This window comes from Ixodes scapularis, unplaced genomic scaffold (genome assembly GCF_016920785.2).
Source record: "Ixodes scapularis isolate PalLabHiFi unplaced genomic scaffold, ASM1692078v2 PGA_scaffold6__148_contigs__length_123643588, whole genome shotgun sequence".
NCBI classification, from domain to species: Eukaryota; Metazoa; Arthropoda; class Arachnida; order Ixodida; family Ixodidae; genus Ixodes; species Ixodes scapularis.
The window spans coordinates 62,821,224-62,833,740 of NW_024609881.1; the positions used below are offsets into that span (position 1 = coordinate 62,821,224).

Consider the following 12,517-nt stretch of genomic DNA (forward strand, 5'->3'; position numbering starts at 1 on the left):
TGTATTGTCATGAAAAAAACACTATTTTTGAGGACGCACGTACCCTTCCGGCCTTGCAGTTTTACGTAGAATAAAAGTGTACAGTTATAATTTGTTGTTGATTTTCGCGTTTGAAATTTTCAAGAGATATTCGTTGAACGTGATTTTTATCATCATCATCTGACGACAATCCTCCTCGTCAAGTGCTATTTGTGAACTCAGTGGCCAAAACGTGGTTTAAAGACATTTTGAACTTGACTTTCTCCAACTGCTTCAAAGCAAGCAATGTTAGTTTTATTCAGTAAAGGCCACCTTCTGTGAAAAAGGCAACCAACTGACAAATCGCACTCAGTAATTCGTGTTACCAACTAGCAGAAACCGCGAATACCTTCGTTATTCGTTAGACATCTCTCGGAAATAGCTGGTTAAACTCCGATTTTTTTTAAAATTCAGCAAAAATGTGTGGTCCGGAGCATCTTCTGACCCCTCTCTCTTACCTTGAACATTGGGAGATAATTTGTTAGTGTTCTTGTTACGTGTCCCTAAGCGGCGCCTGAAATGCAAATATGAAAATACTAATTATGCGCATCCCTGCTGCAATAAACAATAATCACGTCAAACGGTGTACGTGCATATAGTTTGTGCTTTTTAGGCGCTACTTCTCCTTTTTTAGAAAAGCCACGAAAGCTGCACGTACATAGTCTCGGCAGGTGAGTTACACGCCGATGGTGACGTAACAGAGGAGCTGTCACGATAAGTAAGATTGTTAACTAAAACTTGTGAATGAACGTTCTCGTTCGTAAGAAAAACATACCATTCTAATCAGAACGTAGTTGAGCGTCATCAAAACGCACTAAACTATTCATCTTGGTTTAACAAACCAAGATGAATAGCTACCAACTAGACTAACTTTCCACCCTACAGCACTAAACTAGTCGATTTTAGAAAATTCTGGAACATTTGGGAAGGGTTATGGCGCGCTGACGTTACCACCAGTGAAATCCGTGCACGGTTGGGGATGCAAAAACTCAGATGAGAATATAATCGTCTGCGTTTACACATCACCAGCCCTGCCAATCTAAAAACACTCTCGATTTTGAATGTAATATTCACCCGCGGCCCTTACCACGTTTTTCTCTGGGCCATCGCTTTGAACCAAACGTAGAGATAGAGAAAAAGATTGTGCATCATGAAAAGCATTAGCTTTTTTTTTTATTTAGAACATTAAGATACCGGAAGAAACATTAAATATCCGCTAAACTCACTTACTATACATAAACAATCGACAAAATCGAAGACTTTAATTAACGTTTACAAGAGAAATTTTGTTCCCAGGAAATTGTTTTTATGTCTGCTGACCGGAAATTCTAAAACCGAAACTGCGATGCTTGCGACAGCCTAATACTGACAATTTGAGATCTCTATGATTTGCATAAATATAGGGCTTTGCTATCCTCGTAAATAATACATGAATAACTTGTAGCATGCAGCGCGTATTAGCCGAAATTATGCACCTCTACCGCTCGTTTTGAGGGGACAAAACTTTTTTACACGTCTCTGATCACCTTGCCGTCAAGTCAATTTAACCGGCACATAAAAAAGGGCATGTTACGATTTTGAATTGAAATGCTCTTTACACAAGCTTGCTGCCACGAGTCGCACCGAAGTACGAAGTTAGCAAACGTGGCGATGCTGGGCGAGTTTGTTCATCACTAGGTAAGGTAAATACAGCGCAGAGAAAGACGAAGACAAAGAGGAAAGAGACATCAGCGCACATGTGTCCTCTCTTGAACACATATCGGATAGACACATATTAGCACATGTGTGTGTAACTAGATACCGCCTCCTAATAACTGAACTAGCCGATATTAAAATCAAAGCCCCAGTGGTCATTATATATATATATATAAAAGAAAAAAAAGCGAAAATAAATACAGCTTTGATGTCCTTGATATTTATCGCCTTTGTTTTCAAAAGTGAGTTTTGGGGGTTTCGAAGCTCCAGCATTATGGCACACATTAAGCGACGAATCAGGTTCGCTACACAGTGAAACGGTCAGCACATCAGAGACTGTAGAAGAAACGTTTTGCATGTCGCCGAATAAAAGTGCGTAAAATAGAGGAACCCGTGGGCATCTCTTGTCACCCAGTAGATAATATTTTACGTAATGAATTGAATTCAAAACAGAAAGCTTTCCGCAAGATGGGTGTCGCATTTTCTTAATACGTAGCTAATGATCTGCATTCAGCATTGCTCCGATTGGAAAAAAAAACAACAAAAAAAAATAAAAAAAACATAAGAGTACAGAAGTTTGCATGCCCTCACACTTTATATGTTTCCCAAAACTCAAACGGTTTTGGCTAGAAAGAGATTTCGGCCGAGTGAAAAGGTTACAGAGGAATTCAATTGCGAAAAGTTTGAAAGACCTTGCATCAAGTGCGTTGATCTTCGAGGGGATTTTGTTTTCAAATACCATAACTTGAAATGGTTTTGTTTTCATTTCATATTCATTTCGGAAACGTTTCGATATATCCTACTGTACTCCCAGGAAACACTTCTAGCACAGAAGCTTCCCTGTATTGGTAAAATGCTATTCTGCTTCCTAAATATTAACGACGTAGTTACGGGGATCACACCATATGGGGTAAAGTGTCGAAGGCGGCTCGAGTATTCGACACGAGCAGTGCACAATCACTCGATTTAGGCTCGTGAGGAAAAACAGCTAGAAGAACATTTCAGTATTAGTTTGCGTCTAATCACTGCGGTGCAGTGAATAGCCAACTGTACAGGGTGATTCAGGGAGAGGCCAGGCTCTTTAAATTGACCGCAAAATTCGGTTTCTTAACTTATCGCGTTACAACTTTTGCAGCGTTGCCCACAAATGGTGCATTTTTTTTTTGTAAACTTTGCAAAGAGCAAATTTACCTGAGGAAAAAGTAAAGAAAGAAAAAGGCTTAGCTGCTATGGAAACGCAGCGACGCCAGCGGGCTTCAAACAACACGGCGCCGTTTCGCACGGGAGACAAGAGATGGCGCAACGAACGCCGCCAACGAACGAGCATACGGCGCCTACAGCCGGCGTTTTTAGCCGACGATATTTCGACTCAAAAGCGGCGCGCGTTCCGCAGGCGGCGAGAGTCGCAGAAACAAAAACAGGCGCGATAAGAAGAAGGAACTACAATTCCTTGTCTGCTAAACATGTCGTGTGCTCATTCGTTGGTGGCAGTTGGCGTCGCGACCGCTTGCGCCATCTCTTGCCTCCCGTGCAATACGGCACCGTGTTGTTTGAAGACCGGTGGCTTCACTGCGTTTCCGTAGGAGCTAAGACTTTTTCTTTTTTTAATTTTTCCTCAGGTCAGATCACTCTTTCCGAATTTTACAAAAAAAAAGAAAAAAAAAAGCACCATCTCTTGGCAGCGTTGCACAAAATCGTAGCGCGATAGGTTAAGAAACCTAATTTTGCGGTCGATTTAAAAAGCCTGGCAACTCCTTAAGTCACCCTGTAGTAACACTCCTCCGACCTCCGCCAAGGTTTTGCCTCTTGCCTGCCTAGAATCCGTAATAGAAGATAATATGGCCACTTGTACCGGCAAAGAGTTAAAAGCTGACTGTGCTCGTTTCAGTAAAGAAAAAAAAAATTCTAAGACTGCTTTTGAGAGAAAATAAAAGCTAGTCCATGTTTTAAGGGGTTATGGAAGTCAAAGATTTGATCTGAGTGGTGGGTAATTTATTGTAAGCCCAAAAATATTGGGACGACCGCCTTAATCTATCCCATATCCTTCGGGAGCATTGCATCGAAATAAGGAACTATGATATGTTATCTGTGCCTCAACCGCACAACTAGACCTCAGGAATTAAATGATCTTGCTTACCCAAAGAGCATCAGGTAGAAATCGGCAGGCCTTTTGAACGTGGTGTTTTTGGTGAATTGTCCAAAGGCTTTTAGTGACTCAGGCGCTGAGACTACATTATCTTCCTCCACAACGAAATACTCATCTCCTTTCGTCTGTAAACATAAAGCATTAAACGGAAATATTTATATTTTATTACTTTTTCAATCACAAATTAGACCGCCGTTATCATCTAAAAGTAGTACATTCTAGATGCAAAAATGTCTCTAGCTCTAATTGTTCATAAAAATCTGCAATACTTGGCATTGAGTCTACTAAGTAAAATAAGCTAAATGAAATATAAGAACCTTTGCGAAAACGAACTAGAAATGAGCTAGTTTTGTTTTGACAGCGCCGTATGTCGCGACAAAAATCAATATTGTACACAATTTAAATAGAGAACAAATGGCTGCTTCGAAATAAAACCGTCGGCTTTGACTGCGCGAACAGAAGCGATTTTGGAACTTTGATTTAGACAGATAAATCCCCTATTGCTGTTGATTGGCACGATCAGTTTGAGACATATGTCCGTTTTCTTATTCATTTACACGGTGTTATATAATCGTGATATTAAAATAGTGCAAGGTCACGTCGTAAACAAGTGGTTTCTTTGTTACCCTCACCAAACCATAGGAATCATTCTTCGCAACACAGACCGACGCTCCTTTCTTACCTCGTTCGGGACCCCAACATACCATCAGATATAAGATATGTGCACAGGCATGCACTAGTACCCCCCCTTTCCCCCCCCCCCCTCCTTTCAGGCTTGTTTGGAACCATTTTTATGCATTCGATTAGAGGGATACCATCTGTTTGCGACAAACGTATCTTGGTTTTATCTCTCGCACATCACACACTGGTACAACGAATCGACTGCAACGTTTTTCACACACTTATTTCTCCGGGTAAAGCTCTCGGCAATGCCTATACTTCAAAAGAAGCTTGAGCAGAGTTCAAAAATTAAAAAAAGGGAAATGACGCCACTGTGAAAACGTACTCAATCTCCGCCATTCTTCTGACTTTTTTAGCCGACTTGCGGGCTCGCGCACGTACGGCTCCCTCGTTTTTAACTTGAAGCAAGATGACTCTTGTTTGGGCCTCATCTCTCTCGATTAAATCAACGAACGCGAAGGGGTTCGCGTTCATTTTTCCATGCCATGCCCCCATACGGTTGTTGGTTCTGTGTCCCCTGTTTCCGTGATGGTGCCACCGCTCCAGTTGGAAAATGTGCTCATCCATGTTCCGTCAAAGTAATCAAGCAATTCAATGAGCTCCGGAATACGAGAAATATATGCTCCGACGCAGAAACGCCCAGGGGCGAGGGACTTCAGAAGGCGAAAGAAAGGAAAGTGCCACGAGCTTACGAATGAGCGCCCTTAGCTGGCTGTTTCTTGAGTAGGCGCTATGAGGACCAGTCTCTGAACGGAAGCCCACATTTTTTGCGCAACAATGAAAATCGCACCCTCGATAAGCAGCTTGGGGAAACACGATGCGCAGACCACTAACAAGCGCCGGCTCAAAATCCATCACGAAACTTTCAGGGGTCAAGGAAGGAATCCCAGCAGATATGAATGTAATTATAGCCTTTCAAACGCACGGGCATAAATTTGTAGCTAGCCGACCCGACAACAAAAAGCAAACGGCTGCGCTAGGCACTCCGTCAGTTACAATTTGCAGAGTTACAAGTTGGTCACACATGTAAGGTACAACAAACAATGTCCCGTCCGCAAAAAAAAAAAGTAATTTTAACTGACGACAGCCGTTGCATGCCATCTCGTGTTGCGAAGACAACTATTCAAGACGAGGGTCTCTGCGGTCGTCGATGATCAAGAAGGGCTCTGCTAGTTTTTTTCTTTTTGTGGGCGTCGTTGTCTTGCGGAGTGTCAGCTGATGAAGGAACCGGTGGCTGCGCTGAGCGCCTTTCTCGATACATCAAATCCTTCAGGCTGGCAAACGTGGGCACATCTGCTGCTTTTTCATCTGGCGCCTAAAAGAAATTTAGTGATTTCGTATAGCGAACTTTGCCTGATAATTCGGAGCCGTGATAGATATAATAATTTGGAAGTAAACTGCTGAGCAGGTTTGGAGAAGTTCCTCGTTAAACAACCTTGGCATGGGCGTATTCGAGTTGTGTGCTGCTGATGTTTTCAGCGCCAAGCGCAGCTGGTCCCTCACAATCCTCGGCTCGTCTGTTGCATGGTTATGGACGCCTATAAGTAAAAGGGGCGTAAATGTGCAATGGCATGTTAACGGCCCTTAAGCATGTTCCTGGTGGCGCTAGTAAGATTAAGTAAGAAGTAAGCGCGGTGCGGTCAAAAAAGGGCCGTAAAATGCCTAAAATTTGCTTCCCTGAGCCAAAAATGTTATCCGCGGGTGCCGCCTGACTTCGCGGATCTGTCGGAGCCAGGTTTAGAATTGTGGCGTAGAAGAAACCGCCGAAATATTCGAAGAACTGCGGAGCTCATCGGGGGCATGTCAGAACATGCCCCCCGCTTCTTCTCCGCATCTTTCGGAGGCAGCTCAGCGAATGACGATGCCGAAACACATTTTTAGAACAAAAAATTCAGTCTGAGTTGTGACATTATTCAATATAAAAGGTCAGGATTGCATTGCTTAATGTCACAGCTGAGACTGCCTTTTTCTGGTCTAAACATATGTTTCGGTATCATCATTCGCTGAGCTGCCTCCGTAAGGTGCGCTGATTGGATCTCCGAGTGTTGTGCGGGAAAGTAGACTCACGGAATTTTTTTAGAGTGTACAACTCCCTGTAAAACCGAATTAGTGCGCTGCTCTCAAGGAGGAGGAGGGAAGGGTACTGAGAAGAGCGTATACTCCTTCCTCCTCCTTACCTCCTCATCCTGCCTGCCACTCCTCACGGTTACGCCGATGGCGCCGTTGACGCCGACGCCAACGACGTAACCGTGAGGTCACGTGAGGTCGTGAGGTCGTGAGGTCACGTGAGGTCGTGAGGTCACGTGACCCTCGTGACCTCACGGCGGTCATGTTATCTCACAAGGTTGACGTGACGTCGCCGGGGTCACGTGAACTCACTGGAGTCACGTGACCTCATGGGGATCACGTGACTTCACGGGGTCAACTGACCTCACTGGGGTCACGTTACCTCACGAGGTGACGTGACGTCACCGGTGTCACGTGACCTCAAGGAGGTCACGTGATTCCACCCGGGTCACGTGACCTCAAGGAGGTCACGGTACGTCACCGGGGTCACGTGACCTCACGGGTGTCACGTGCCTTACTCTTACGCCGACGGCGACGCCGACGCCGCTCCAGCCAGAAACGGGAGTCTAAGATCTGCGCTCCAAAAGAACGGTGCTGTGTGGTCAGTATGCTGAAGGTTTTCTTTACAACCTATACCTTTTGTTTTCGCACAACAAACAACCTATCAATATTTTTTTTCGTTGTTGAACCCCAAACTAATAAACAGTAATAAAGATGAAAGTAACTAAAGTATAATACAACTGACGTTTTAACCAGCATGGAACCAGCAATCTAATTTTGTATAAAACACAAATAGATCTCAAGATGCTTCCATGCATTTTATTAATATGTGGTGTCCAGCTCAAGTTTCTCCTGACAACTCATAAACGATTACACGCTCGATCACCGAGTCTTGGAATTTTTAAAAACAATTTCACGATCGTCAGGTTTACCTCGTGGCTTAAAAATTTCATATTATGTCTTCGTAACATTTAACTGAAGTTCATTAGAGTCAAGCCAGTCCGATAATTCATTGAGCCACGTGTTAGCAGTAACTTCTAGATGACGTAAAAATGGACCAGAAAAAAATAAGCTCGTATCGTCGGGGTACAAAACTATTTCAGGAGTGCTTAGGATAGGTATATAATTATTATTATAAATAATAAAAAAAGAGGACCTAAAATAAACCCCTATAGAACCCCATACGAAATTTGTTCTGGCTTGGACCGGTATCCATTAAAACACGTATATTGCGACCGACAAGATAAGTAACTACGTACAAAATCTAAAGCAAAACCTCGAATTCTAAAAAAACGGTAGTTCATAAAACAATATATCATGTTTAATGAGATCAAACGCTCTTCTCTAGTCTCAAAATATTTCAGTGGGTAAATAGCTTATTTTGAAAATGCTGATTAATTGTTTTTTTGATACTGAGTAGCGCCATTTCTGTAGATTTTTTTTCTTGAAAACCGTATTGCTGCATTACAAAGACATCTCTTTCATTCAAAAATTTGCATAAGCGTTTTTTTTTATCAGATGTTCTAATACTTCTAAACATTAGGGAGGTACGGATATGGGCTTATAGTTGTTAATGTTGTCAAAATAGCCTGGGCTTTGTGCAAAACAGCAACTCTTGAAAATTTCATGCGATGGGGAAAAGTATTAAGGCTCGTTCACACTCTTGCAACCGAGTACAACCGAGAAAGACAAGACCAGTTTTTAATCCTCTTGCGACTTCTTAGGACAAGCTCCGCTGCAGCGGGGCTGGCCCTAAGGCGTCGCAAAAGGCTTAAAAACCGGTCTGGTCTCTCTCGGTCGTACTCGGTCCCATATATGTGAACGGCGCTTTAGTTGCTAATGCGATGTTACATGTATGCTGTAGAAATGAACACAGTAGATGGGCGACAGCTATGATTGGTATGGCCTTGATATCACCTGCTGCAATGAGTAACGTATTTCGTTACTTTTTTTCGGTAACGCCTACAATACTATTGCAGTGCCCTCGATGCACCTCAGAAAAATGAACAATGGAATTCCGGGTCCCGATTTTTGCTCAAGCTCTGCTATTTCCCCTCTGAATTTCGCGGGGAAATTACGTCACATGACTTCATGTCACGTGATCTATAAAAAAAATATTGTTTCTCAGCTAAATATATCGGAAAAAGTGATGTCATGTGACTTCGTCACGTGACCTTAACGAAATTTTAATTTGGCCACTAGATTTAGCAGCAAATTTGACGCCACGTGACCTCAACACCTATTCAGTTTCTCCACTAAATTTAGAAGAAGAAATGACTTCCCGTGACTTTGTAACACGTGGCCTTCACAGGAATTCAGGAAAAAAGTCGTCTATGTGGGAAGGGTATAAATACCTTGCGGATATTTTTATCTATTTTACTGCCGTGTCCGTTCTCATTTTATACTAATTGCAAAACGTGTGGTAGTTTCTATAGTAACTAATATTATTTTCAATATTTACCTATTGTATAAATCACAATATTTAACATAATTTTGCATCCGGTACAATTGTGTAAACCTGCTCTGCACCACTATCATATGAAAAACACAATATTGTATCAAGTTGACCAATACATTATTCTGGCAACCCAGAAAACATGAGCGTTGACAGCATGGTGGAGAATAAAAGTCTGGACGATTTAAATCGTGATTTCTGTCATGATTTCAAAAGTGCTTTAAATCCATGCCAGTTTCACTACAATATTTTGAATAAAAACATTTCCACAAAAAAAAATCCCAACATAGATTTTTTTAATTTACTATTTTTCTATCATGCGATGCATTGCATATTACTTGTTTTCTTTTTAAATCAAGGAAACGCTAATCAAAACAAAAAAATCTCCTAACGCATTGAAATCAAGCATAAACCAGTCGTCTCACCAAATCGTAACCACACAATATTAAGCAGATTTTTTTCATTACAACGTCAAAGTTTCCTAAAAAAAAGGTCACTTAAACCGCACGTTAAATTTGCAGTAATTATTTCTTCCGCATTATCTTCAGTGGTCGGATGGATTTATTAGTCACTCTGTCGTGTTCAAAAATACATCTAGTGATCAAATGCACTATTTTATAGGAATGCTAATTTAAAATAAATTAATCTGGTATAACGCAAATGAATCTGACTTAAATCATAGGAATCCAATAATTTATAGTTAAACAAATAGTTATTGTTTTCCTCTCAGTCGAGCCCCCTGGCAAAGCGGAATCTCATCCAAACGGTTTCAAATAAAAAAGTCGACCTTAGATGACAAAAATTTTGTTTTCTTCTAAAAATTTTGAGTTTACAATTGTGTTGCACCCTTGGCGGGAATAACAAGGCTTTCAGATTTAAAGATACCAACGTGTGGGGGTTCGACAAAAAATACGCACCGGAAACCGGAATATTCCAACAAGCTGGAGGTTTATTCGGGGCTTGCGAACCGTTTTGAAGATTGCATTCACCTTCATGGAAAAAAATAAGGCATTCGAACGGGTGTCAGAACTCGGAGCAAGAAAGCCTCAATAACCACTTTTTGTTTGGTCAAAGAAAGCTGACATTACTATATTATTTCTGAACAAGAACAAAGGTAAACCATACGCACGATGTTCATTAGCCTTATGATGTATCGAGCCTGTATATATTTGCTTTCCTTGAGGGACTTGTGTATTGCACTGTCAAACATTACGTACATTTCAGGTCGCCACACGCTGGGTGGCTCTGCAGTGTCACCTAGAAGGTTTCAAATCATGGCATGTCCTCAGTGCTCCGCAAGTTTAGAATTAACTGTGTAATCATTTTTTTTTAATATGCACGATGCCAGAAAAGTTTATCTTGTTTTCTGTGCAAGATAGTGAAACAGTCTCTCCAATTACGAGTTTTCAAATTCATTATATCAACAAAGTGCGTTCTCGAATTGTAGCTACTCGCTCAGCACGTGCTGACGTCTACCGAATTATTTCAAAGCAAAAACCTAAAGCAGAAAAATGGGGGTTTCTACCGTGTAAAGAAAATTGCATCATAGTTATAAAATGGCAAGTATGTATGCCGCGCATGTAACTAGAATTGCAACCCGCTCCTTGGTGTTTGTAGAATTGGTTGAGAGGACTGCTGAGCAATATTAAATGTTTTGAAAACAAAATAAGCTTACTTTTTGGCAGTAGACTTTCATCCGAACGGTCTTCTACGGGAACTGTAAACATCATTGGGATACTGAATGTAAAAAGTAATCAGAGTCCAAGGTTATAGCTTTTCAAAGGCATGCCTCTTCAGCAAAATTATAGAGGAACAGTTCGTGTTTCTGTCAATCAGTTTTTTTTTTCTTTTTTGCTGGCCCATTTTTGCGGTTTTCGTCCTTAAGATATCTTCAAGATAATTTTCTCAAATTGTTACAATATCCGATGCCAGCGCATATGTGTTTTTCTAAATACCATCACCTCAAGACCGAACCATGCCGAAATGAAGTAGATAATATTTTTGTTTGAAAGAAAAGACGACGAAGTGATATTTTTTATGTGTTACCTAAAAAGTCGGTATAATTAAGTAAAAACATAAGAGACGTCATAATTGTCAGTGTATTCCGCGTCCGAAAAATCATTAGTAGAAACATATTGTTTCGGAACTGTTGAGTGCTACCAATTAAATTATTCAGGAAAAAGTGAACGGCAACTTTGAACGCACTTAAGGTGTGTTAACTTGAATATAAGGATATCATTACTTTTTTCCGACTGCCAAACCATTGACCCGTTCCGTTAGCTCAGAAAGTGCTAATTATTGGTACGATTTGAGATCATACATACTGTGATACTTTGAATACTCTGAACATCGGATTACATACTCAGATCACTAATACAGGAGCCATTGAAATGGTGCAAGTAAAAAAAAAATAAGGAAATACTGTGGGGCTGTCGCCTTTTCAAGCACTATTCACCTTTTATTTTCCAATGATAATCAATTAATTCGCTCATTTCGCCACCCATTAAACAGAATGTGTTATAGAAAAGAACGGCAGGTAAATTAATTCATCGAGAGAATAAATGGCAAATACCTGACAGCATACCAGTATTGACACCGCACGCGAAGCGAACGCTGAAGGAAGGAATTCGGTCGTACATTTAAAATTTCTAATCATTTTCGCTTCGCTAAGTCTATAGCCTTTAAATGTCCAATTTTCATGATATATCTAGTGTAGTGACTGATTCTGACACTTACTTTCCAAGTGGATCGCCTCCTCAGGCGTCGGGAACGGAAATATTCTGTGAGGGATTCGGCCGGATTTGTCATGTATTCGCAATGGCTCAATTCCGTGTGTAAAGCTTAGGTATCCTTCCTGTTAAAAAAGAGAAAGATTTCTGAATAGTGCAAGCATTGCCCGTTGCAGACCGTTTGTGACTCGCCAAACAATAAATTCATCCTTATAAAAATTCAATTGGTGAGGAAGCAATTTATGGAGAAAGTATTCTAAATATATAATTTAAAGTTCTCATAAATAATGACTTTTAGACGCTGCGGTGGTGTGTACTTCCAACATGCTTAATACACTTTCATTTTTGCGAAACTTAAAAAAGCGCTGCAGGTTTATAAAAAAGTTCACGAAAATCTATGTAGTTAACAAATACAGCATTTATAAGTAACGATTCCATAAACTCCTGATCATTTCTATAATCACATGCGTTGTTCCTATACAAATATATACTTCAAAAATATTTGTACATACCATTTCAATTCCCATATTTTTTTCAGTAATTGTAAAGGAAGCCTTGTGTTTCGAATTTTCATAAACACTATTACGTATGTCTGTAGTATCCATCTGAAAACAACATATTATGAGCAAAATTACAGTGGAGTGATCTTCATAACACTAGCAGCTGAAATGCTAAACGGTTACTTGTATAGCCAAGCTATTTATGGCTAGGGTTTCGTGGATTTTT

The 12,517-nt window shown here is 40.7% G+C and overlaps 1 protein-coding gene across 1 annotated transcript in view; it reads right to left on the minus strand.

The window, feature by feature from the left end:
* Nucleotides 1-12,517, minus strand: part of LOC120836237 (venom metalloproteinase antarease-like TtrivMP_A) — a 35,366-nt gene that overhangs the window by 10,600 nt on the left and 12,249 nt on the right. The window contains exons 3-9 of the mRNA XM_040212267.1: nt 12,304-12,396; nt 11,799-11,916; nt 10,738-10,779; nt 10,192-10,319; nt 9,980-10,051; nt 3,851-3,984; nt 477-532 (exon numbers count right to left, since the gene is read on the minus strand). Of these exons, the coding sequence (XP_040068201.1) occupies nt 477-532; nt 3,851-3,984; nt 9,980-10,051; nt 10,192-10,319; nt 10,738-10,779; nt 11,799-11,916; nt 12,304-12,396 (643 nt within the window). The remainder of the gene's footprint in view (nt 1-476; nt 533-3,850; nt 3,985-9,979; nt 10,052-10,191; nt 10,320-10,737; nt 10,780-11,798; nt 11,917-12,303; nt 12,397-12,517) is intronic.